Source organism: Gobius niger (assembly GCF_951799975.1).
Source record: "Gobius niger genome assembly, chromosome: 24".
Classification (NCBI taxonomy): Eukaryota; Metazoa; Chordata; class Actinopteri; order Gobiiformes; family Gobiidae; genus Gobius; species Gobius niger.
Window position 1 is genome coordinate 477,593 of NC_136875.1, and position 27,841 is coordinate 505,433.

The 27,841-nt window shown below is 43.9% G+C and overlaps 1 protein-coding gene across 2 annotated transcripts; it reads left to right on the top strand.

The window, feature by feature from the left end:
• Positions 1–749: 749 nt before the first annotated feature.
• On the top strand, positions 750–26,836 carry idh3b (isocitrate dehydrogenase (NAD(+)) 3 non-catalytic subunit beta). 2 transcript variants are annotated; one of them, XM_079582112.1, is made up of 11 exons: positions 750–846; positions 3,685–3,855; positions 11,907–12,027; positions 16,108–16,168; positions 16,247–16,379; positions 17,253–17,386; positions 19,861–19,963; positions 21,765–21,911; positions 21,981–22,075; positions 22,816–22,876; positions 26,733–26,836. In XM_079582112.1, the coding sequence occupies exons 1-11, from the start codon at positions 808–810 to the stop codon at positions 26,802–26,804; spliced, it is 1,137 nt and encodes a 378-aa protein (XP_079438238.1). In that variant the 5' UTR covers positions 750–807; the 3' UTR covers positions 26,805–26,836. The 2 variants fall into 2 exon arrangements, with proteins under 2 accessions (XP_079438238.1, XP_079438237.1); XM_079582111.1 differs by lacking the exon at positions 26,733–26,836 and adding an exon at positions 24,178–24,389.
• The last annotated feature ends 1,005 nt before the right edge of the window (positions 26,837–27,841 follow it).

Here is a 27,841-nt window from a genome sequence, read left to right on the forward strand (position 1 = left end):
GCAGAGACCACTTTACCCTGCGCACAGACTGTCAGGCGCAGAGACCACTATGCCCTGAGCACAGTCTCAGGCGCAGAGACCACTATGCCCTGAGCACAGTCTCAGGCGCAGAGACCACTTTGCCCTGAGCACAGTCTCAGGCGCAGAGACAACTTTACCCTGAGCACAGACTGTCAGGCGCAGAGACCGCTTTGCCCTGAGCACAGTCTCAGGCGCAGAGACAACTTTACCCTGAGCACAGACTCTCAGGCGCAGAGACCACTTTGCCCTGAGCACAGACTCTCAGGCGCAGAGACCACTTTACCCTGAGCACAGACTGTCAGGCGCAGAGACACTATACCCTGAGCACAGACTGTCAGGCGCAGAGACCACTTTGCCCTGAGCACAGACTGTCAGGCGCAGAGACCACTTTGCCCTGAGCACAGACTGTCAGGCGTAGAAACCACTTTACCCTGAGCACAGGCTGTCAGGCGCAGAAACCACTTTACCCTGAGCACAGACTGTCAGGCGTAGAAACCACTTTACCCTGAGCACAGACTGTCAGGCGTAGACGCCACTGCCATGGTGCTGACATGTTTTTTATCCTGTAAAACATTTTATGTATTTTCTTTATTTTCCAGTGTCAAATGTGTAGTTTTTGCCTTGCCTGTTCTGCTATTTTGTCTCTACGTGAAATGGTAAGAAACGTCTATACAAAAAAAAGCAAATGTGGCCTTTCTTATCCTAGGAAAAAAAAAATCCCCTCCTGCGCATCCTGCCAGGCCTCAGTGCGCAGGCGCAGACGGTGTGTCCTGTCACGTGAGAAGCATGGCGTCTCTGAGAGGAGCTGTCGCATCAGTGCTCAAGGTGAGACTGGAATAAACCACAAACAAACCTCATTTAAATGAATAACATGCTTAAGATGATCCGGATAAAGGTGTTTCCTCTGAGTCTGGGAAACTAACGTTATTTACGCGCGTTTATCACCGTATTTTATATTTATTTGTTTACTGTCATGGATACATGCACTTTTTTTTCGATCATTTAAATCACTCTTTTATATCATTTGTCTCGTAAAACACAGAGCTTCGTTTAAGTTGTATTTCCTGGCTCTCAGTGAGTTTGTGGCAGATACTGTTATGCTAACGACGTTGTGAACTCGATCAAACTGACAGTTACTTTTCCGATGTAATACGGCTGTTCACTCGCGGCTGTAAATTCTGTTTGGCTGTGAAAACTCCTGGATGAATGATGTGTCTCCACATCTACAAGTACTGTCTTCATGTGCTCTCGTAATTATGGTGAATACCACTTACCAAGTAGAAAGTTGCACATGAACGGTGCCTAATCTGGTGTTTTCCACTGTTTCTCTCCTCTGTTATATTAACATGATTCTCTCTGTAGGCTGTAGGGGGCGCTCTCCTCTGTTATATTAACATGATTCTCTCTGTAGGCTGTAGAGGGCGCTCTCCTCTGTTATATTAACATGATTCTCTCTGTAGGCTGTAGGGGGCGCTCTCCTCTGTTATATTAACATGATTCTCTCTGTAGGCTGTAGAGGGCGCTCTCCTCTGTTATATTAACATGATTCTCTCTGTAGGCTGTAGAGGGCGCTCTCCTCTGTTATATTAACATGATTCTCTCTGTAGGCTGTAGAGGGCGCTCTCCTCTGTTATATTAACATGATTCTCTCTGTAGGCTGTAGGGGGCGCTCTCCTCTGTCATATTAACATGATTCTCTCTGTAGGCTGTAGAGGGCGCTCTCCTCTGTTATATTAACATGATTCTCTCTGTAGGCTGTAGGGGGCGCTCTCCTCTGTTATATTAACATGATTCTCTCTGTAGGCTGTAGGGGGCGCTCTCCTCTGTTATATTAACATGATTCTCTCTGTAGGCTGTAGGGGGCGCTCTCCTCTGTTATATTAACATGATTCTCTCTGTAGGCTGTAGGGGGCGCTCTCCTCTGTTTTATTAACATGATTCTCTCTGTAGGCTGTAGGGGGCGCTCTCCTCTGTTATATTAACATGATTCTCTCTGTAGGCTGTAGGGGGCGCTCTCCTCTGTTATATTAACATGATTCTCTCTGTAGGCTGTAGGGGGCGCTCTCCTCTGTTATATTAACATGATTCTCTCTGTAGGCTGTAGGGGGCGCTCTCCTCTGTTATATTAACATGATTCTCTCTGTAGGCTGTAGGGGGCGCTCTCCTCTGTTATATTAACATGATTCTCTCTGTAGGCTGTAGGGGGCGCTCTCCTCTGTTATATTAACATGATTCTCTCTGTAGGCTGTAGGGGGCGCTCTCCTCTGTTATATTAACATGATTCTCTCTGTAGGCTGTAGAGGGCGCTCTCCTCTGTTATATTAACATGATTCTCTCTGTAGGCTGTAGAGGGCGCTCTCCTCTGTTTTATTAACATGATTCTCTCTGTAGGCTGTAGGGGGCGCTCTCCTCTGTTATATTAACATGATTCTCTCTGTAGGCTGTAGAGGGCGCTCTCCTCTGTTATATTAACATGATTCTCTCTGTAGGCTGTAGGGGGCGCTCTCCTCTGTTATATTAACATGATTCTCTCTGTAGGCTGTAGGGGGCGCTCTCCTCTGTTATATTAACATGATTCTCTCTGTAGGCTGTAGGGGGCGCTCTCCTCTGTTATATTAACATGATTCTCTCTGTAGGCTGTAGAGGGCGCTCTCCTCTGTTATATTAACATGATTCTCTCTGTAGGCTGTAGGGGGCGCTCTCCTCTGTTATATTAACATGATTCTCTCTGTAGGCTGTAGGGGGCGCTCTCCTCTGTTATATTAACATGATTCTCTCTGTAGGCTGTAGAGGGCGCTCTCCTCTGTTATATTAACATGATTCTCTCTGTAGGCTGTAGAGGGCGCTCTCCTCTGTTTTATTAACATGATTCTCTCTGTAGGCTGTAGGGGGCGCTCTCCTCTGTTATATTAACATGATTCTCTCTGTAGGCTGTAGAGGGCGCTCTCCTCTGTTATATTAACATGATTCTCTCTGTAGGCTGTAGAGGGCGCTCTCCTCTGTTATATTAACATGATTCTCTCTGTAGGCTGTAGGGGGCGCTCTCCTCTGTCATATTAACATGATTCTCTCTGTAGGCTGTAGGGGGCGCTCTCCTCTGTCATATTAACATGATTCTCTCTGTAGGCTGTAGGGGGCGCTCTCCTCTGTTATATTAACATGATTCTCTCTGTAGGCTGTAGAGGGCGCTCTCCTCTGTTATATTAACATGATTCTCTCTGTAGGCTGTAGAGGGCGCTCTCCCCTGTTATATTAACATGATTCTCTCTGTAGGCTGTAGGGGGCGCTCTCCTCTGTTATATTAACATGATTCTCTCTGTAGGCTGTAGAGGGCGCTCTCCTCTGTTATATTAACATGATTCTCTCTGTAGGCTGTAGAGGGCGCTCTCCTCTGTTATATTAACATGATTCTCTCTGTAGGCTGTAGAGGGCGCTCTCCTCTGTTATATTAACATGATTCTCTCTGTAGGCTGTAGGGGGCGCTCTCCTCTGTTATATTAACATGATTCTCTCTGTAGGCTGTAGAGGGCGCTCTCCTCTGTTATATTAACATGACTCTCTGTAGGCTGTAGAGGGCGCTCTCCTCTGTTATATTAACATGATTCTCTCTGTAGGCTGTAGGGGGCGCTCTCCTCTGTTATATTAACATGATTCTCTCTGTAGGCTGTAGGGGGCGCTCCTCAATGGCGGACGCTCTCATCCCGCCCCCTGTCCCTGGGCGTGGCCCTGTCGGGGGCAGAGTTGCCTCGTGCTGATGCCACCTTCAGAGTGACGATGGTTCCTGGAGATGGAGTGGGCCCTGAGCTGATGGGAGCTGTCAAAGACGTGTTTAAGGTGAAGTGGCTCAGTGGTTAGTCTTTGTTTCACACCCAGAGATTGTAGAGTTCTTCTGAATCCAGTCTGTGAGCTTCTCCGCAGACAGCGCTGTACGCCACATTTCGTTTGGACACACTAATCTGGACTTGATCAGAAGATTCTGCACGTTTTAAACCTAAGCACTTTATCTTCATGGCGAGGGCTGGATGCTGCCTCTACTTTAGCGTTACCTGCTTTTTGGCGTCACATGCGACTAGGCCTGGGGCAGTAACCGGATTACCGCCCCAAAAAAAAAATGCCTTTAAGTAAACGAAATTTAACCAGAAAAGGAGCTAATAATATACCACAACAAGTGTCTCAACGAAAAAAACGAACAAAAGTCTCAAAAAAGACCAGCCACAGGTGAAAATAAAATGAAAAGGCACCCGCCCTGAGCAGGTGAGGTGCAGCAGGCACATATCAGGCCTACGTGAGCGCGTAGTGTGTGGGTGACGAGACACAGCTCCATATGCACATGAGCAGGATGCATTTACTTAAAGTTTAGACCGGGCCCGAGGGCAAACAAATACATCTGACCCGCGTCCCCCCGAAGTTTGGGGAAACTGCACCGGGCTGGCACGAAAAGATAGAAGCACAGAGATGTTTGTTTGCGATGGTCGGAGTGACTAACCTGGCTAACGTCAGACTGCTGTGTGCGCTCCAATCATTTGGAACTGCACAGCAGCACAAAGTTTCACATGGATTTGGGACCGATCACAGAACGAGGAGGGACGGCAAGATGATGACGCGCTATTCAATATACGGAAGCTTGTAGTTTATTTACGGATAAAAAAAAAAAAGTTTATTTACGGATCCAACATGACGGCAGCTGATGCGACGCTATTTTTCGATCAAGCTTTAGGTCGTGTTTTAAATAGTGTAGCTTGAAAGTTTACAGCGGGTACGTCAGACGTCATCGGATATGATGATACGATTGGCTGTGGCCTCGTGCAGACGCATGATAGACATTCGTATCGCCCAATGAACGGCTATGGACGATTGTAAACCACACCTCTCCTACCAGAAAATGAATCAGTGGTCCCCAGACTAAATATCACGTGTGATTTTAGTAGGGATGCACCGATACCCATACCAGCATCGGGTATCGGGCCGATACCACACGCTTGTACTCATACTCGTACTCATTCATGAGGTCCCGATACCAGAAACTGATACCATTTGAGGCGCAGCTACGAGGCGCACCTACGAGGCGCAGCTCTCAGCTGAGGAGAGAAGAAGCAACAAACTGGAGAATTCTTTAGTGTAAACACAATAATCCACATAGAGCTGACTTTATTACAGACTGCGCTCTCTAAACCAGAGTCTGAGCTGGATTTAACCAGAGCTTAATGTTGTTAGCGCTGCAGCGTCTGCAGTGTTTACAACATACAGGCTAACGTTGCAAACTCGCGGCTAACAGTTTGGGCCATTCTGACGCCGTTTTAAGCCCAGGGGTTTATTCATCTGAAAAACTAAAGCAGCGACTAAAAAGTCCTCAGAAAATCCAAATCAAAGACATACAGCATGTTTATATTGAGCGAAAATGAGCTGCAACAGAACAATGAAAACGCTGTAGCTTCTCGCTAAGTTGCTACAAAACACACGAGAAAATCTACAGGAGCTGAAGTAAAGACGAAAAGAGACCATTTCAGTAACATCTCAATACTATTGTTAAATAAAAACATATAAATGAATAAAGCTCAGGCACTGGGAGCTTTAGGACATGGGCTTTTCTGTCTGTGATGGACAGAGACATAAAAATAAAAAAATGTATTGAATGAAAATAAAAATAAATGAATAAATGGCATCAGCACAATTCTAATATAACTGCTCTTAAATGTGTCGCCTACTTTACTTAAGGAAATGTACATGAGTAAATTAACTAATTGCAAACCAATCTGCTGTGAAAAAAGTAAGAATGTTGAAGAAAATGCCTTGTACTAGTATCAGTATTCGGTATCGGCAAGTACTTAAATCCAAGTACTCGTACTCGTATCGGTTTTAGAAAAAGTGGTATCGGTGCATCCCTAGATTTGAGTCTGGTGCTAGCCAGGCTACAGAGTGACGGGACTGAAGCTGAATAAATGATCACGCGAACATGAGCGTCACCTCATAATAAGAGCCTAATTCACTCAGTTTTTCACAAAGCGCCAGGTCTGTCAGGAGAACAGCGGCTCAGGTGCTTGAATAGCCCCCCTCCCCTGTTCCAATGTGTCCCCCCACCTTTGAAACGCTTCTGACGCCGATGAGCGGTACATCACAAAACTGCGGGAATTTGTTGATTACCGCCCGCGGTATGAAAAATCCAAACCGGCACAGCCCTAAATGCGACTTCATTTTTTGAGCAGAAATTCCACTTAAAGAGACTAGATGCAAGTTGGTAATTTTGTGCTCACTACTGCCACCTTATGTGTAACTGCACCTTCTATATTAAGCTCGTGCATGACGGCACTTCGGACCCAAAGTAACTACTTTCTGAGTGGCAGTGCAGGATTTTAGAGGCAGTTGTGGTGAACAGGTCTGAGCTCATTCTTCTAACATTTTAAGAGTGGAGTAATATGAGCTCTCCTGTGGGTGCGGGTCAAAAGCCTTGCAGCAGAAGTTAGGACTACTCACAGACGAGCCAAATCTGGATGTGGCTGGAACATGTAGGGGGAGGAAAATACTTTGTTTTAACATTTTTAAACTCCGTATAGTCCCTTTTAAGCAGCGATAAAAAGAGAGAAAGACATGATTGCCTCCTGAGCTGCAGGGACAAGTCACATCCACATCAGGTTTTCTTTCAGCGAAACGTTTGTAAATGCTGTTCGACAAAGTGAAAGCGCTTCCCACGTCAAACATAGTGAGAGCGCTCATTCTGTCACTAAGACTTACCGAAATTGTTCCAGAAATGGCTAATGCAGAGTGAGCGCTCACTTTATCCAGAAACAATCTTTGATCTGCAGCTGGAGTTTAGTAACAACAGCAGTAACTTCAGGCTCTGCGGGGCTAAAGCTAAAGGTAAAGCCCATGTGTTTCTTATTGTCACTGCCGTGTTGTTCTCTCTGTCTAAGATGAACTCTAGTTTCTTATTCAGTCCTGGTTTTGAACCAGTTTAGTCTACATCCTGGCTTCGACCGCGGCTCTGCCATCGCTAATAATAACTGAAGTGTGACGGAAGTTATAGCAGTTGCTTTGCTTTAAGAAAATATCTGCATTTGCGCTGCAGGCAAGTTTGATAAAACACTGCCCCGAACGAGCGTCTCTGCAGAAATAGCTTCAGCTCCCGGTTCCTAAAAGTCTGCGAGGAAAGAAAGCACCTCACAAATGAAGAGAGAGAAAAGAAGTGTTCTAAATGCACACGCAGTTTATCTGTCAAATAAAAGCCAAATAATGTCCAGTAGAAGAAAGAGAGAAGTGAGACTTGGACAGAGGGCAGGAAGAGCACGGAGCAGGCGCTACGCAGGCCCGGGGTGGTTGAGTGGGAGGCGGGCGGGCGCCCCCGTGGAGGCGATGGACCCACGACTATGCGCTAACAGTCACAGTGGCGCGTTGATTTCGTGTTAGCATTGTGATGGCAATATGTGGCGGCCGGTGTGTGTGGGTAACACTGAAATATTCAATATCCCAGTTTTGCATATCGTCCAGACAACAATTTGGATATTATCGTCTAAATATTATATCCCCCACCTGGCCACACCGCCTTTGCTCTGCCCAATCCCGTCAGACCCTGGATGCCAAGCAGGGAAGGGCCTGGCAGGACTTGGATGGGAGACCGTTTGGAAACACCAGGAAGCCTAGCGAATGTAGTGTGTGAGTGAGTGAGTGGTGGTCGGAGGGGCCGATGGCGCAGACTGGTTACCCCAGGGCAGCTGTGGCTATAATAGTAGCTTACCACCAGTATGGAGTGAACGAATAGTGCAATGTAAAGCGTCTTTGAGTGTCCAGAAAAGCCCTATATAAAACCAATGCATTATATATTTTATTCATTATCATTTATTTACGTCTGGAGACCAAAAGTATTGAAAATTGGCACCAAATGTTTTTTTGTTTTTTTTGATACCGCCCCCCTACCGGAGCTTTTCGGTCGGTACCTAGTCGGTACCCAGCCCTCGTCATGGCGACATGTAAACAGGCAGCAAAGTTGCTGCAAAAAAAAAAGCAGTTCTGCATTTTTTGCCTTTTTCTGCAAACTGCATTTGTGGTACGGAGAATGCCGGGGACATGACGAGAATAAAATGACGAGATAAAACGTAATAGTTTTGCGAAATAACGCAATAGTTTTGTGATAAAACACAGTAATTGTTGCGAAACGGCACAATCATATTTGGGCAGAGAAAGAGGCCGTCTACGGTGTAAAGACTCTACGCCAGCGGTGCCCAAACTTTTTGTCTCCGAGGCCAAAATGAAAAAGTGCCTCCGAGTCGTGGGCCAAACACGGCGATGTCAAGCACGAAAAACACATATAACTACAAATTATAAAGCTACTTTATTTTATTTACTTTTAATTTTTTTGATAGCCTACATTTGCATTTGATTCTTTGTATGCAAATAACATGCTATATTAAAACAAATGGTAACTATGGCAAAAGCCAAATTTTAGTAAAAGAAAATCAACCATTGTAGCAATTTAGTGCTAAAAGAAAACAACACCTCTATCTACAGCACCTACAGTAACTTTACCTCATTAATTCAACTCAAAGAAACTCAAAGAAAAAGCCACATTAGATTATTTTGAAAGTGTCAGTTCAGCATCAATTCTTATATAAGTCCATTTTTAACATATACTGTTGTTGACGTCAACAACCTTTGCAATAAAAGTTGGAAAACTGTGAAAGTTGATGCTACAACGCTCTGTAATTGATAAATACCAAGACACCACAACAGTGTTTCCTTAACCTTGCGAAAGGAGTGAAACAGCGCCCCCAATTTGACGCTGGTGGTCAAAACGTGTACTGCATCCATATTTACCTTTGAGAATGAATGGAAGAGAGTTAGTGTAAAAGTAGGTCACTCTCTGGCGGGCCAACAGAATCCCTGCTCTACGCTGTCATCCTCCACACACAATGGAGCATGAGTGGGGGAATTTATTGACCTTTATTTGAAATTGGGTTTAAAATTCAAAGAATCAAGATTAGTGCTGGCCAACAGACATGGTATTAATGTAAGTGGAGGGCGTAGTTATTACGTATTATTACGGTGCACGAGATCTTGGAGGGTCCCAGAGTCGTGAGAGGCGATCTTGGGACAGACAATTGTTATTTTAGAGGACTTCAGATTCAGCCAGGCCTCGAGACCAGGAGAGAGGGTCACTCCCCTACCACTGTGTAGCTGACAAAACTGACCTGAATTTACGATCATGTCCTCCAACCCTGGGGTCAGTTTAGTCGCTTGTCTTTTGTCGCTGGCACCAGCACACGGACAAGCACCAGGTTCATCCTGAAATGCTCCAGCGCAGGGGTGGCGAACACGTGCGGCCCTTGGCCAATCAGAGTGCAGCTCTTTGCATGACTGGATGTGTATACAATGCGGCTTTTTGCAAAAGAATTGGTACATATTTCCCATAAACTTTAACAGTCAAAAATCCAACCCTGTTTCCCATCTATACACAGTCTGTGTCTCCCTCCTTTTGGAGGCGGCGTGTAAAAGGTGCCTGTGCAGCATATTCAGCTCATTATTCACAGAAAAAGATCAAAATTAGGAAATGGAAAAAAGCGGAGCTCTTAAGTAGCATATGATGTGAAGCTTTCACATGTGCTGTAACTGTAACACATGCAACTTAAAACAGACTCTCAGACGTCCTCCGGAGGCTCCTGATTAAAGTTTAGGAACTTTGTGCAGCCTAGGGTGCGTTCTCTGCACAGTCCAGTCAGGACCAAGCTCAGGACTGAGTGCTCAGGCCTGGGGTCAATCAGAGGAGGGGGCTCAGTGGGCAGGGCCCCCCACATACAAACACACTCCAGCATTAAAAGTATAATTCTGTCTCAATCAGAACAGAACAGCACAAAATGTCAGTTCATTTAATATAACTTTATTTCAACATTGGTGAGGAGTAAAATCCTTAAATCTAATACAATTATTGAAAAAGCCAGGCATAAAGTTATAGTTTATGTAAGGGATAATGTATAATAAAATAAGTACTTTCAGGTTGTCCAGCGTTCTATACATTATCCCGCTTATTATTTGGCCATTTGCCAACTGAACACACAACATAAACTTCGTACACTTTTATGAAGGTCGAAAGGTTTATTTAATGACTTCCGCGGCAAATAGTTCCCAAAAGTTTGCGCGTTGCTCGGCAACGTTTGGCTAGGCTAGAAGCAGCAAGGCTAGCAGCTAGCCTAGCTACTTAGTTGAAGGTGCAGTTGGAGGAATGGTGGTGAATCTCTGGGTAAGTTGAAAGTCAGACTCATGCTAACTTCACGAGCGATTCCCCGACTTCTCTCTCAGTGACGGGACAGATAGTGTCGCTACTACGTACGTGCGGAGTGATATGAAAGCACCAACTCCGTTGCCATTGGCAGCGTCATTATTTTTTTCAGAGGTCCTTTATCAGAAAATCATAACCGGTAGAACCTTGGAAAATCCCATTCAAATCAACGGAGCTTCTACTTACGTTGTGAAGAGCCGTGTAATAATGTGATTAAATATAACGGTCACATTATATTAAATGACAATAAACTACCGCCCCCGAGTCTCGCGAATGGTCAATAGCAATAGAATGGCAAGTAGGGAGGGACGCTGCTCGTGCGGCGACCAGCAGCAGTGCGTTGTGAATGAATTGTTGTTTTTGCTTTATTATGTGTGGACTCCTGCTGCATAATAATTTCCTTCGAGACATTAATTAAGTTGAACCTTGAACCTTGAACCTTGGTCGGTGCCTTTGTGGCTCTTCACAGGATCAAGGTTGAACATTTCGGCTCTTGGTCTTAGTAGGCCACCCCTGCTCCAGCACTTCCACTCATCCATCCCGTCAAGAGCATGAATGGGGGAATTTAAAAGATCTTTATATCAAATTGGTTTTAAAATACAGATAGTTAAGAAAGTGCTGGCCAGCAGACATGGTATCCATGTCCATGTAGGTCAGGGGTGGGAGAAACAGCATATTGCTCGTCTATGTTAGAGATTTCATTCATGTTAAATTCTTTTTCCTTACGTTTTTTATTATTGAAGCTACTTAAAGCAATTGTCCCCTCAAAGGATGCACCTGCTGTATCATTGGTAGTTAAGAAAAAGTCAGTGTTTTTTAATCTCTCCATGTCCTTTTTGATCAGATAGCAGATTATTAAGTTTCCAAATCGTTGCAATTTTATGTCCAAGTGCAATTGGTAGCAAAATTGCACCAGGATCCGACAAAACAATTGCTTTATATTCACACTGTTTGACTTTTGGTAGTAAATCTTGATCTATCAGAAAATAGTCAATCCTAGAATAGGAATGAGGAACCGCCGAGACAAATGAGTATTCACTCGTATTAGGGTTTAGTGTCCTCCAGGGGTCTGTTGCTTTGTAGATGTTCATGAAATAAAGCGCTAAAGCCTAGAGCAGCCGCCTAAACAGCACTGGGCTGCCAACTTAACAAACTTCTTCTTTATTTTATTTATTACTTATTTTATTAATAAATAATTGTTTAATGTAGTAACCAGAGTCTGGATTACAGTCTCTGTTTGTAATCCCCCCAAAAAAGACAAATGACCAATAAGTTTTCCTTCCATGGCCGCGGCCGACAAAGGCTCCTTCTCCTGAGTTGAAATGAGACCGGCTGCTTCTCCTTTTTCACTCAGTTTGACGTGATGAAATGTTAACTGACATGATGACGCTTTATTATGACATCATGCATAACCTCTATGGTGCTATAATCTCCATAGACTTTTTGAAAGGGTTTAATATGGACGGAGGCTGATTAGCTCTGTGCTAATAAGGGACCAAAGCAGATATTTTACATAGAAAATAAACACTGAAACATGCAGCAAAATGTATGTAAATTGTGCCTTATTTACAGTGTCGTATCGAGTGTGTTGTTGTCATGGTAACATGTTTGTTGTCTCCAGGCAGGGGACGTCCCGGTGGAGTTTGAGGAGTTTCATCTCAGTGAGGTCCAGAACATGGCTTCAGATGAAAAACTGGAGCAGGTCCTGACCTCCATGAAGAACAACAGAGTGGCTATTAAAGGTACTATAGTACTACTACAGTTCTACTGCAATACTACGACTTTACTACTGCAACAGATACAGACGACATCTCATCATAGAAGGGGGAAAACAGAATCTTTTTGAAACACAATTTTTCTCCCTTTTTAGCCATTTTCTGGCAAAATATAACTTATTTATCACATACAAATAAAGTCAAGTCTAAATCAGGCCCATATGGATGCTCATTCACAGCAGATTGTTCAGTGGAGGCAAAAAAACAGCAGTCGTAGCTAGCACTAGCTAGCGTTAACCATGGCACAATGCTAACACCCTCCATTATTTATGTATTTATGGGCTGTTGAGCCACTTTGCTCCTCTCCTTTGTATCTTTATTTAGTAGAAAACCATGTTCATAATTCAGCATTTGTAAAAAGGGGTTGGCCATTTTATACTCACTACTGCCACCTCAGGTCATACGTGTAACTGCACCTTCTATATTAAGCTCGTGCATGACGGCACTGAGTGACAGTGCAGGATTTTAGAGGCAGTTGTGGTGAACAGGTCTGGGCTCATTCTACACAGGGCATGACTGGAACATGTAGGGGGAGGAAAATACTAATTTTAACATTTCTAAACTCTGTTTAGTCCCTTTAAAGTAGTTTTTGAATAATTATGAGAAAGTTTCGATTTTTCTCCTAATTGTTTCCCTCTTAAAGTGCATATGACAGGCTGCCAAGTTTTTATAATTCTTCTTGATTTGGTGCAATAATACCTGTGTTAAGGAAAATATCACAGTTTTACACCCTTAAAATATCAGCTTGTGGAGAAAGTAGGATTAAAACGTCAAAACTTTGGTTAAAATAGCAGGAATCTGTCCATAGCAACTCCTTAGCAACAGTCGAATGCACTTCAGTGCTGATGTAGAAGAAGGTAGGTGCACTAAAAATACAATAGATGGCGCTCTTTATTTGTAGGTATTAGTCTTTCTCTTATATTCTTCATCAGATTTTATAATTTGCTATATTTGTAACTGTATCTATTGCTGGGTTTCAAGTGACATCACAGCGTTCTAAAGGCCTCTAATATTATATAGAGGTAAAATGATTTGTTTTTTGAGGAAATTGGAGTGCATAGACCCGGGGACTGATATTAATGATCATTTTGTGACTTGTGAAAGTGTAGACTGTCAGTGGAGCAGTTGCCAGACCAGTGTTTAAACTTTGTCTTTTGACTATAGTTTGTTTTAGTTTTAGTCTTGTTTCAGTCGACTAAATCAATAACAGATTTACTTGACCATTTTTTACCACTGGAATTGGAAACAAACTAAACCTACTGTGATTTGTGTGTGTATGTGTAATATATAAAACACAAATTTCACTTTAATTTCAAGCGTGTCTTTATTTCAATGCAAACGCAGTACTGAATAATACAGACTGTCCAGTTTGAAATAGTATCTTTATCCCATAACAACAAACAAAAATGTACAATAAATGGCAAAAATGTGCAGTATTCATTTGCTACTCAAATGTATACAAAACAAATGTCAAAGATCATCGACTCCTCAGATTAAACATCCTAAAAAAGTTTGATCTCACAGGTTTTATGCAGCAACACTGTCATGGTACTGTAAACAATAACCAGCTTCCACCTTGACGTCAGGTCCAGGACCTTCAAGCTTACAGCAGAACTGAACAATAAGTGCAAACATCTAGAATTTGATTCTTAAGTGAGCTGAACAACATTTTCTTCTTGACTACCACAATGACTACTGACAGTTCAACCACAGAATACACTCATTTACCTCTATTCCTTTTGAAGAATGCACATAGTGCTAAAGTGACTTGTGCTGTGTTACGCTTTCCCCTGGGTAGTTCACCTGTGACACTGAAAACTCTCTCTACAAAGCTTGCAAAGCCGGTGTTCCATCTAAACACACTACTTGTCAATTGCCACTACTTCTCGTTGCTGCGCATGTGCAGAACTATTGAGCCATTTTAGTTCCGCTTTTTCGGCAAATAACATGGTTTCATACATTTATCTGTGGAATTAGGCAGTCTATTCCACATGTAGTTAGTAAATGACGTAGCTGCAATTTATCTTTTAATATCTATCTGTTGATAATGTAGGCTTTAAAAACAAAACAAAGTACAAGTTTTGTCAGTAATCATAAAGCTTTAGCTGAGGAAAGATTCTTCTGCTCTTTATTTACGTAATATTATGCAAGACAATGACGTGTGCACATGCATTGATACTGTCAGTGCAGCTTGACAAAGTAGTGGAGCTCGACGTGACACCGGCATTGCTAACAGATCTAATGCTCATGCTTTCAAACTGCGATCAAATGTGTCATATTTCCCAAGCCAAAACCGGACTCCTGAATCACCGCTAATGGGCTGTCAGAGCTCCTCTTTGTACTTGCGTAGTTTCTGCCTGATGTGACATGTGGAGGAATTTGGTTTAGGCTTTGCACGGCATTTGGACAGAAATGGTGGTCCAGGGTCAGGCTCTGGTTCATTCAGTTCCTCCATATCATCATCAGGGTCAGTCTCTTGACTCTCAGTGCAATGGACCACATACCCCTCTGCTGGCGTAACCCTTAATTACTGAGTCAAAAATGTAAAAAATAGTGTTGTTATAGCTCTCATATAGCACATTTTTGTGTCGAAGCTCCCGTAACGCGAGTTTTTTACTGAAGTCACCACCACATAAACACATTTTAACTTGGAGGTCATATTTCACAGAAGACATCAGGCCACACCAGCCAGACCAGAACTTTCCCATTTTGCATTGGAAAATGTTAAGATATTTATTTTTTTGTGTTTTTTGAACATGCATTATAATTTTATATGTATGAAAAAAACAGTCAGACCTTCAAATTAAAAAAAAGTTAAAAAACAAAACAAATTGTTCATTCATTGAGTTATTATAGCTCTCAAATTTGCAAGCACATGTTTGCGTCAAAGCTCCCTTAACGTAACTTTTTTAAAGGTGTTATTAAAGGTGAAACAGTTCCTGAACACTGTCATCAGACAGAATCAAATGAAGGATGTTTGCACTTATTGTTCAGCTCACCTGTAAGCTTTGAGGTCCTGGACCTAACTTCACTTTTCTTCTGTGTTGTAATCAACAACTTGTGAAAGAGCTTCACAATTGATGGTGCTTTGTCCACGATTGGCTTCACACTTGCCTCCTTGTTTAGCATGTGGACCACAAGCTGCAGCGTGTGAACCACACATGGCATCCATGTCCATCTCCATGTTTTGATAGCTACCAAAAAGAAAGTAAATACACATCATTACCTATGTTCTTCAATCTCCTCCTCTGAATCACTTTCACCTCGGGGGGGCTCCTCTTGACCATCTGAGCTGGCCTCTTCTTCTTCTTGAGTACTGTGTTTAAATGCTGCTACCATATTGCTACCATTGTCCGTTATTAGTCACAATTTTGGCGTTTGAAGGCCCCGTTCTTGCATGCACTTATCCACGCAGGCCTTAAAGGGAATGTTAAAATGATGTATTTTCCTCCCCCTACATGTTCTAACAATGTCCTAATGTGTAGAATGAGCCCAGACCTGTTTTTTCAATCAGATTGTTTTCTTTGGCACTGCCATCTTCTTATCAAAATGTTCTATCATGAAAATGAAGTCCTCATCTTCTTCTGTAGTGAGTGATAAAAAGCAATGAAAAAAATACAATGTTCATGCACCTTTCACAGCCAAAAATAATCTGTAGATTAATCGATTGCCAGGTGCTACTGTACAGCACTAAAAGCAAAGAAGAGTGGAAAAAAGCAAATATTTAAGAAAGAAAATGTAACAAGATTTTATAAGGTGTTCCCTTGTCTGGCAATGTTGTGTGTTTGGATGTGAACAGTCACGTTTCACATGACTAATCTAGAAACATTTGTGATACTGCCAACAAAACATTATGAAATATTCTAAATATTAGTATGAATCAAATCAGAGTGGATCATTTCAGAGTAGATCACTTCTGTCCACAGTGGATCTCAATAGTCCAGACTCAGAGTAAATCACAAGTTGACAGTAGATCCCCTGAAATGATCCGGTATGCTATTACAGTGTTTATTATCATGTTAAAACAGTGTTACTGTATCTGTCCAGGGAAGATCCACACACCCATGGAGTTCAAAGGAGAGCTGGCCTCGTACGAGATGAGACTGAGGTACTGCATCAGGACATTAATGTGTCTGTGTAATACTTTGTACTGTGTAGTACTGTAGTGATAATACTTTGTTCTCAGGAGGAAGTTGGACCTGTTTGCAAATGTGGTCCATGTGAATAGTCTGCCCGGATACGCCACGCGCCACAACAACCTGGACCTGGTCATCATCCGCGAGCAGACAGAGGGGGAGTACAGTTCCTTAGAACATGAGGTACTACTACTTCTACTACTGCAGCAATACTCAAGTACTGAGTCCTCATAGTGCACAGAGGGGGAGTACAGTTCCTTAGAACATGAGGTACTACTACTACTACTACTGCAGCAATACTCAAGTACTGAGTCCTCATAGTGCACAGAGGGGGAGTACAACTCCTTAGAACATAAGGTACTACTACTACTACTACTACTACTACTACTACTACTACTACTACTACTACTACTACTACTACTAAAGGCAGCAATACTTTGAACCTCATGACTCGTCAGCGTGACCGTCACCCACATAGGCAATGCAAGGGAACGGTAACGTTAGCGCTTTAGCTCAAATGCATGATGTGGGGACTTTGGGTCGGGGTAGTTGTCCCATAGTGCCGCTGCAGCGCCCACTGCCAGCATCATCATGTCGTGGAACCTCCATATGGAAATGGCACAATGCATTATGGGGCTCCCAGGGGCAGATTGTATAGATTCACTCTCGCCGCATTATGAATTTAACAATGATTACTGTCTGATGATATTTTCCCAAGTCTGCAAAGCCAAAGCACACTGCAAGGACCAAACTGAGGACAATATTTTCCTTATTTACGTTTCTGCCACTCTAAATAGTACATGTTATACCCTCGAAACGATCAACTACTCATAGTTATAGTTCTCATAGATTCATGGGGTTCATGGTTCTATTCCTCACAAAGACTGAAATCAGTGTGTATTTGAAAAATAAATATTTGCTGCTCCTGTGCCAAACACCTGATGATAACCCCTTCCCCTCTCTCACACCGGCCCCGCCCCTCTGACTTGCTCCCCTTACATCACCCCGCTCTCACCCCGCCCCGCTCTAACCCCGTCCCGCTCTCTCACTCCTCAGTCTGTGCCTGGAGTGATCGAGTGTTTGAAAATCATCACGAGAGAAAAATCCAGACGAATCGCCAAATTCGCCTTCGACTACGCTACGAAGAAAGGACGCAGTAAAGTTACTGCAGTACATAAAGCCAACATCATGTGAGTACTACTGGTACTACTGCTACTACTACTAAGGTCCCGGATTCGATTTGATTCTGGATCATGATGTCGTGTTGATAGTGTGATGATGTTGTGTTGATGGTGTGATGATGTCATGTTGATGTCATGTTGATGGTGTGATGTCATGTTGATGGTGTGATGATGTCATGTTGATGGTGTGATGATGTCATGTTGATGGTGTGATGATGTCGTGTTGATGGTGTGATGATGTCGTGTTGATAGTGTGATGATGTCATGTTGATGGTGTGATGATGTCGTGTTGATAGTGTGATGATGTCGTGTTGATGGTGTGATGATGTCATGTTGATGGTGTGATGATGTCGTGTTGATGGTGTGATGATGTCGTGTTGATGGTGTGATGATGTCATGTTGATGGTGTGATGATGTCGTGTTGATGGTGTGATGATGTTGTGTTGATGGTGTGATGATGTCATGTTGATGGTGTGATGATGTCATGTTGATGGTGTGATGATGTCATGTTGATGGTGTGATGATGTCATGTTGATGGTGTGATGATGTCATGTTGATGGTGTGATGTCATGTTGATGGTGTGATGATGTCATGTTGATGGTGTGATGATGTCATGTTGATGGTGTGATGTTATGTTGATGGTGTGATGATGTTGTGTTGATGGTGTGATGTCATGTTGATGGTGTGATGATATGTTGATGGTGTGATGATGTCATGTTGATGGTGTGATGTCATGTTGATGGTGTGATGATGTCATGTTGATGGTGTGATGATGTCATGTTGATGGTGTGATGTCATGTTGATGGTGTGATGATGTTGTGTTGATGGTGTGATGTCATGTTGATGGTGTGATGATATGTTGATGGTGTGATGATGTTGTGTTGATGGTGTGATGTCATGTTGATGGTGTGATGATGTCATGTTGATGGTGTGATGATGTCATGTTGATGGTGTGAGGATGTCATGTTGATGGTGTGATGATGTCATGTTGATGGTGTGATGTCATGTTGATGGTGTGATGATATGTTGATGGTGTGATGATGTCATGTTGATGGTGTGATGTCATGTTGATGGTGTGATGATGTCATGTTGATGGTGTGATGATGTCATGTTGATGGTGTGAGGATGTCATGTTGATGGTGTGATGATGTCATGTTGATGGTGTGATGTCATGTTGATGGTGTGATGATGTCATGTTGATGGTGTGATGTCATGTTGATGGTGTGATGATGTCATGTTGATGGTGTGATGATGTTGTGTTGATAGTGTGATGATGTTGTGTTGATGGTGTGATGATGTCATGTTGATGGTGTGATGATGTCATGTTGATGGTGTGATGTCATGTTGATGGTGTGATGATGTTGTGTTGATGGTGTGATGTCATGTTGATGGTGTGATGATGTCATGTTGATGGTGTGATGATGTCATGTTGATGGTGTGATGTCATGTTGATGGTGTGATGATGTCATGTTGATGGTGTGATGATGTCATGTTGATGGTGTGATGTTATGTTGATGGTGTGATGATGTTGTGTTGATGGTGTGATGTCATGTTGATGGTGTGATGATATGTTGATGGTGTGATGATGTCATGTTGATGGTGTGATGTCATGTTGATGGTGTGATGATGTCATGTTGATGGTGTGATGATGTCATGTTGATGGTGTGATGTCATGTTGATGGTGTGATGATGTTGTGTTGATGGTGTGATGATGTTGTGTTGATGGTGTGATGTCATGTTGATGGTGTGATGATGTCATGTTGATGGTGTGATGATGTCATGTTGATGGTGTGATGTCATGTTGATGGTGTGATGATGTCATGTTGATGGTGTGATGATGTCATGTTGATGGTGTGAGGATGTCATGTTGATGGTGTGATGATGTCATGTTGATGGTGTGATGTCATGTTGATGGTGTGATGATGTCATGTTGATGGTGTGATGATGTCATGTTGATGGTGTGAGGATGTCATGTTGATGGTGTGATGTCATGTTGATGGTTTGATGTCATGTTGATGGTGTGATGTCATGTTGATGGTGTGATGATGTCATGTTGATGGTGTGATGTCATGTTGATGGTGTGATGTCATGTTGATGGTGTGATGATGTCATGTTGATGGTGTGATGTCATGTTGATGGTGTGATGATGTCATGTTGATGGTGTGATGATGTCATGTTGATGGTGTGAGGATGTCATGTTGATGGTGTGATGATGTCATGTTGATGGTGTGATGTCATGTTGATGGTGTGATGTTGTGTTGATCGTGTGATGATGTCATGTTGATGGTGTGATGTCATGTTGATGGTGTGATGATGTCATGTTGATGGTGTGATGTCATGTTGATGGTGTGATGATGTCATGTTGATGGCGTGATGTCATGTTGATGGCGTGATGATGTCGTGTTGATGTCATGTTGATGGCGTGATGATGTCATGTTGATGGTGTGATGGCGGCGTGATAAGTGTGTGATGTGTCTCCACAGGAAGTTGGCCGACGGCCTGTTCCTGCAGTGCTGTGCGGAGGTGGCTCAGCTTTATCCCAAGATCAAATATGAAAACATCATCATTGACAACTGCTGCATGCAGGTCTGAATGCACCTGATGCCCTTCCATTACTCCCTCCTCTCTCCTCCTACGTAACCAACATCAAAATGTACATTCATTTTAACTGCAGATGAAAACAGGGATTTTTCCTGCCGCGTCCGTTTACACATTGGAGGCTAGTTTAGTTTTTAACAGACCAAACTCTCCCTTTACCATGTTTATTTTATGATGTTCAGACATTACAAAACTTTAGGTCCGTTTTCTCCAAATGAGGTTTTCATTCCACTCTTGAAACAACATCTCCACTTTAGTTGCTCCTACAGACTCCACACTTTACAGGTTTTTCAATATCTGTCAAAACCTGTCTGATTTATTGAGCTAGAATCCCTTAGAATCCCTATGTGCAGAACTAATATGTGCAGAATCTTGTGTGCGCTGTACACTGCGTTCCTGGGACCTGGGATGATGAGTTTTCAGATTAAGCCCAGTTAAGGGAAAAACTACTGAAAAAGGGTGTTCCACTTTATTAAGCAGATCATCATTTTTAAGCAATATGGTAAAGAAAAAGGATCTGTGCAGATGGCACAATATGGACGGTTTCTGCCAGACAAGCACATCAGATTAAGAGAACAGATGCTACAAAGCAGCATACAGGTATTTGAAGCTGCTGGTGCCTCTGGAGTCTCCCGAACATCAAGGTGTAGGACCCTCCAGAGGCTGCAGTTATGCATAAACCTTCTATCCGGCCTCCCCTAAACGGTTAATTGAATGTTCATGAACAGAACGGCTGCAGTGGCTCAGAAATACATGAGACTCATTTTCAAACAGTCTTGTTCACTGATGAGGCCGTGTAACCCTGGATGGTCAGATCAATGGTGTAGTGGATGGTTGGTGAATGGCCACCATGTCCCAACAAGGCTGTGACGTCAGTAAAGAGGGGGCGGAGCCATGTTTTGGGCCAGAATCATGGGGAGAGAGCTGGTCGGCCCCTTTAGGCCCTTTTAGGCTCCCTGAAGGTGTGAAAATGACCTTTGAAAAATATGTTGAGTTTCTGACTGACCACTGTCTTCTATGCTACAAAAAGAAGAGCCGTGTTTTCCCGAACAAAATCCTCTTCATCATGACAACGCACCATGTCATACTGTAAAGAAAACCTCTGCATCACTGGCTGCTATGGGCATCAAAGGAGAGAAACTCATGATGTGGACCCCCTCCTCCCCCGACCTCAACCCTATTGAGAACCTTTGGAGCCTCAACAAAAAAAACTTCTATGAGGGTGGGAGGCAGTTTTCATCCAAACAGCAGCTCTGGGAGGCTATTCTAACATCCTGCAAAGAAATCCAAGCAGAAACTGTCCAAAAACTAACAAGTGTAATGGATTTAAGAATTTTGAAGCTGCTATCACACAAGGGCTCCTATGGTAAAATATAACTTGACCTGTTAATATTTTTTTGATTGAAATAGCTTTTGTTTTCAGTAAGTATGACCTCCTAATGCTACAAATTCTACAAATGACCATTTTCAGTTAATTACAAGCTTTAAAATGTATTGAAACGATGAGTTGCATAATAATTTGGAACAGTGTATTTTGAGGTTTTTACTATATATATATATTTTTTTTAAATACTGTTATCACTAGGATTTTTTTTCCACCACATTTAAATGATCCTCTACCAGGTAAAGACTTGAAAATGATCCTGACTCTCATTTGAGTTGACAATTTAGAAAATCTTAGAAAAATGTCATTTGCGTAATAACTTGGAACGCAGTGTATGCAGTACAGTTTGCAGTACTGTCTGTAGTACTTGCGTTTATTGTACTTGTTAATCTTGTGTCTCCTCAGCTGGTGCAGAACCCATACCAGTTCGACGTGCTGGTGATGCCCAACCTTTATGGGAACATCATCGATAACCTGGCGGCGGGGCTGGTGGGCGGCGCCGGGGTGGTCCCTGGGGAGAGCTACAGTGCTGAGTACGCCGTGTTCGAAACCGTGAGTATCACACAGAGAGTACCTCCCTGAAGTCTCCCCTTTGACCGCAGCTCTGCTCCTCTCCTGCAGGGGGCGCGCCACCCATTCGCTCAGGCCGTCGGCCGGAACATCGCCAACCCCACCGCCATGCTGCTGAGCGCCGCCAACATGCTGCGCCACCTCAAGTGACTATTCACGCCAAACACTCTCACTCTCAGATGAATGATCTTTCATTCTGGCAGTGGCTCTCCCGATTACCCAGCAGCCCCTGCAGGGGAACTTAAAGACAAATCATTAATACGAAGGGGCCGACCGATATGGATTTTAGGGGCTGATACCAATATGTTTAGTGATGTCATATTAATGTATTATTTGATGTATTTTCCCAAAGAGCTATAGCTCAACGTTTATTACTTAAGTAAAGGTTTCAATCATACAAATAAAACGTTGTCACTAATTAGTTATAGGCCAATTTAGGGCCACTTCTCCATCCTTTATGTGTTTATCCAACATCCATGCACTCTTCACTCCGATGTGAGAACCAAGAAACAGAGCAGAAGTTAGGGATGCATGATAATGGCAATTTGAACCTGTACCGATAACCGATAATGACACCCGATATTTATGTATATATATTTGCATCTTATCCTGGGACAAAAAAATCAATGGAACAGTTCACAGCTCTGCTCAAACTGGGGGCAGTTCTGTACCATGTGTGTTTCAAGTAGCTTTCAATTAATTTATTTTTTAATACAAATTATTAGTCTATGGGTGGGAAACACTGAGCTCATGGTTTTTAAAAATTAAAAAATAATTAGTTTTTTATTTATTTATTTTATTGACATGTCTCTACAGGCTCCAGTGTGACTTTATGCACTTCCTGTCACTAAACTCCCCCCTTCTGTCCCTGTTTCCTCTGTCTCAGTCTCGAGTTCCACTCCCAGATGGTCACTGACGCAGTGAAGAGGGTCATCAAACAGGGAAAGGTATGTGTCTCCTCTGCTGCCCCCTGGGGTTAACACCTGTCACTGTTTGGCAGAGGTGGGAGCGAGTCAGACTTAAAGTGCAATTTATTTATTTTTATTAACCTTTTATTAAACCAGGATAGTCCCACTGAGATTAAGAATCTCTTTTTTCAGGGGAGTCCTGGCCCCAGAGGGGAATCGAACAAACACAATTATATTTAAGATTTTGCAAAAAAAATCGCCCATATATGGTCATGTTTTAAAACAGTTAGGGGGAAAACAATTTGGAGAAAAAACTAAACTTTCTTTAATTATTCAAAAACTACTTAAACAAATGATGAATTATGGATATAGTTTTCTACTAAATAAAGATACAAAGCCATGGAGAGGGGCAAAGTGGTTCAACAGCCCATAATTACATAAATAATGGAGATAATGGAGAATGCTAACATAATGCTTCATGTTAGCATCTTGCTAATGCTAGCTAGCGCTAGCTATGACTTTTTTCGCTTCTACTGAACAATCTGCTGTGAATAAACATCCATATGGACCTGATTTAGACTTGACTTCATTTGTGATGAATAAGTTTATATTCCACCAGAAAATGGCTAAAAAGAGTGAAAGATTGTGTGTATTTTCCCCCTCGGTGAGGCCACGCCCCCTTCTATGACGCACTGCCGTCTGTATTGTGTCATAGAAGCTACCTCCTGCTCGTAGCTTAAAATTTCATATAAAAACAACTCTTCTTCCCAACATTTCTTCATTAATTTGCTGCTTCACTGAAATAAAATGATAATTATGACTTACAACAGATGTTATAATCTAAATAAGTCAAATTTCCAAAAGCATTAAACCGTGTAACTGATGAAAGGCGTCAGGTAATTGGTTTCTTTGGGTTAAAAAAACATTTCAGCAATGAGTGAAGGGGTGAACATTCTTAGACCTCAGAAGTTTCTCGTGGACAGGAAAACGTTTAGTTGAGTTTATTTGAGGTTTTATAAGCAGTACACACAACCTCTCCAGCGCACTGTTGGCTGAGAAAGAGAAACAAGACTAGCCAGGCATGACCCCATGACCATTTGACTTATCCCACCTCTGCTGCTCGGTGTTGGGCTGTTCCACTGCTGACTGATGTTCTGTATTGGTGAACCTCCTCCTCTGCATCCACCCTAAAAAGCCTTGATGCGGACTCTGCTGTGTCGACGCTTTTTAAAGGTTTTTGTGACATGTGAATCCTGCCTGTTCCTCCTCCTCACCTGTGTCTCCATCTTTCCTCCTGCCTGCCCCGCCCCTCCCTCTCCTGGCCCCGCCCCCGCTCCCAGGTAAAGACCCGCGATCTCGGAGGTTACTCGACCACAGGGGACTTTGTGGGAGCTGTGGTGGAGAACCTGCGCCATCGCCCCGCCTACTGACCCCACCCACTGATACCTCGGGCTCATGTCCAGTGCATGTCCCGCTGCTCGCCCTGACACTCACTGTAACTCCTAAAGGCTCTGTACCTGCTTCTTGATCACGTTGGAGATTGTTGGGTGTGTCCAGACTCATTCCTAACGTCATTATGTCACAGAATAAAGCTTTGTTACATACTACTGAGTGTTGACTTTTACAATGTACAGATCTGGTTTCACTGCAGTCAGAATGTCAGGTACAGAGCCTTTTGAACCCGCTCCCACGTTTATGGCGCTGAGACAGAACCCTGTGGGTTTCCGTCTGTCAATGCGTTGTCATGGCAACTGGCCAGGTCTGACAACGCTCCCTCATTCCCCTAAACTTTGAACTTTTATACATTTTGTCTTGTTTACAACCATAAACATGAAGATTTTATTTAGAATTTTAGAATGTTTTACTGAAAGTTCACACACAAGTAACAGACAAGTGTGAAGTGAAAGAAAATTATACTGATTGATTCTGTTATTTTTCAAAAAATAGAAAATCGAAAAGTGGGGCTTGCATAAGTATTCATGCAGCATTTTCTGAGTGCATTAAATTGCCTTTATAACATTCCTAATGACGGCAGAATGATCACACCTTGGCCTAACCATTATATATAACTACAGCTGTTCTGTGAGGGCCTCAGAGCTATGGTCACTAAACAACATCATGAAGGTCCAGGAGCACCAGAGAGGTCAGGGATAAAGCTGTGGAGAAGTTTAAAGCAGCATTTAGTTATACAAAGATTTCCCAAGATTTAAACATCTCCCGGAGCAACTGTTCAATCCATTATTCAGAAATGGAGAAAGTATCGCACCACTATAAACCTACCAAGACACGGCCGTCCACCTAAACTAACAGACCGAACAAGGAGAGCACTGGTAAGAAATACAACCAAGTGCCCCATGATAACTCTGGAGGAGCTGTGAAGTCCTGCCGCTGAGCTGGGGGAATCTGGACATGGGACAACTATAAGTCGTATCTACACAAATCTGGCCTTCATGGACGAGTGGAAAGCCATTATTGAAAGGAGGCCATAAGAAATCCCGTTTGAAGTTTGTAGAAGTCATATGGAGGACACAGCTCCATGTGGAAGAAGGAGCTTTGGTCAGATGAGACAAACATTTAACTTTTTGGCCCAAATACCAAACGTTATGTATGGAGCACACCTGACACTGCTCCTTGTCCTGAGTGGCACTGCATAATATAGATTAATAGTTTATTAAACAAAACTCAAAAGTTGTAAATCACATTAATCTTGTTCTAAAAGTGCATATTAAAGGGGGGGTATTATGCAAAATTGACTTTTTCAAGCTTTCCATCATGTTATTATGTCATTCCCTCATTAAAAACATGCCTGAAGTGTTGCCTTGGCACATTCACGTATTTCTGAGTAATCTGTAAAAACTCTGATGGCGGCCATTTTAGGGATAGGTTTGCCTGAGTCCTCCTAGGAACGCCCCCACCTCCTGGAGACGCCTCCGAGCTTTCGTCACCAGCCGAGTAACCAACCACTGCTCGCGTGAAGACAACTTATAAGGCCAACAGGTGGACCGTGTGGTCATTGAGGAGAGGGCTGACCGCAGGTGGACCGTGTGGTCATTGAGGAGAGGGCTGACCGCAGGTGGACCGCGTGGTCATTGAGGAGAGGGCTGACCGCAGGTGGACCGTGTGTTCATTGAGGAGAGGGCTGACCGCAGGTGGACCGCGTGGTCATTGAGGAGAGGGCTGACCGCAGGTGGACCGTGTGTTCATTGAGGAGAGGGCTGACCGCAGGTGGACCGTGTGTTCATTGAGGAGAGGGCTGACCGCAGGTGGACCGTGTGGTCATTGAGGAGAGGGCTGACCGCAGGTGGACCGCGTGGTCATTGAGGAGAGGGCTGACCGCAGGTGGACCGCGTGGTCATTGAGGAGAGGGCTGACCGCAGGTGGACCGCGTGGTCATTGAGGAGAGGGCTGACCGCAGGTGGACCGCGTGTTCATTGAGGAGAGGGCTGACCGCAGGTGGACCGCGTGGTCATTGAGGAGAGGGCTGACCGCAGGTGGACCGCGTGGTCATTGAGGAGAGGGCTGACCGCAGGTGGACCGCGTGGTCATTGAGGAGAGGGCTGACCGCAGGTGGACCGCGTGGTCATTGAGGAGAGGGCTGACCGCAGGTGGACCGTGTGTTCATTGAGGAGAGGGCTGACCGCAGGTGGACCGCGTGGTCATTGAGGAGAGGGCTGACCGCAGGTGGACCGCGTGGTCATTGAGGAGAGGGCTGACCGCAGGTGGACCGCGTGGTCATTGAGGAGAGGGCTGACCACCTGCGGTAAAATGATAGAAATATCGTTGGGCTAACGGATCAGCATGATTAATGAAGCGCTAACACCATGTTGAAAAAGGTGAATACTGTGTAGTACTGCAGTAGTACTATGTGTAGTATTTGCACTTTGTGTCTGTGCAGGTTCGTACGTCAGACCTGGGAGGATATGCCTCGAGCGACGAATTCACCAGAGCGGTCATCGCCAACCTCTGACTCCGCCCCTTTAACTTATGACTCCACCCTTTACTCCGCCCCTTTAACCCTCTCTGTATCCTGACTCCGCCCCTTTAACCCTCTCTAACCCCCTGACTCCGCCCCTTTAACCCTCTCTAACCCCCCTGACTCCGCCCCTTTAACCCTCTCAGTAACCCCTGACACCGCCCCTTTAACCCTCTCTAACCCCCCTGACTCCGCCCCTTTAACCCTCTCTCTAACCCCCTGACTCCACCCCTTTAACCCTCTCTAACCCCCCTGACTCCGCCCCTTTAACCCTCTCTCTAACCCCCTGACTCCACCCCTTTAACCCTCTCTCTAACCCCCTGACTCCGCCCCTTTAACCCTCTCTAAACCCCCTGACTCCGCCCCTTAAACCCTCTCTGGAACCCCCCTGACACCGCCCCTTTAACCCTCTCAGTAACCCCTGACACCGCCCCTTTAACCCTCTCTAACCCCCCTGACACCGCCCCTTTAACCCTCTCTAACCCCCCTGACTCCGCCCCTTTAACCCTCTCTCTAACCCCCTGACTCCACCCCTTTAACCCTCTCTCTAACCCCCTGACTCCGCCCCTTTAACCCTCTCTAACCCCCTGACTCCGCCCCTTTAACCCTCTCTAACCCCGCTGACTCCGCCCCTTTAACCCTCTCTAACCCCCCTGACTCCGCCCCTTTAACCCTCTCTAACCCCCCTGACTCCACCCCTTTAACCCTCTCTAACCCCCTGACTCCGCCCCTCTCTGCTGTGGATGGTGGAGTTCTGCCGGTCTTTCGGATTCTCTGCTACAACAGTTATTTATTTACTTGTTTAAACCGGTTTCTCGGAGTCTGATGAAAATGAAAATGAAAGAGTATTTATTAGTTTCTTTATGAATATTTAAACCTGTCTGTGTGCTGAATGTAATGCATTATTTGCTGAACTTAAACCAAAGGCAGTTTCTGTTCAATAAAAACTAAATGGATGATGCTAGTCTTTACAGAGCCTTTGTTCAGTGTCCGATCTGCCTCAGGGCAGCTGTGGCTACATATGGAGCTCA

Bases quoted from the DNA above. Each gene is read 5' to 3' on its own strand.
- idh3b (XM_079582111.1), top strand. From the start codon at position 808: ATGGCGTCTCTGAGAGGAGCTGTCGCATCAGTGCTCAAG. The intron at 3,856-11,906 runs GTGAAGTGGCTC...TGTTGTCTCCAG, and splicing joins CTGTCAAAGACGTGTTTAAG to GCAGGGGACGTCCCGGTGGA. The intron at 21,912-21,980 runs GTGAGTATCACA...CCTCTCCTGCAG, and splicing joins AGTACGCCGTGTTCGAAACC to GGGGCGCGCCACCCATTCGC.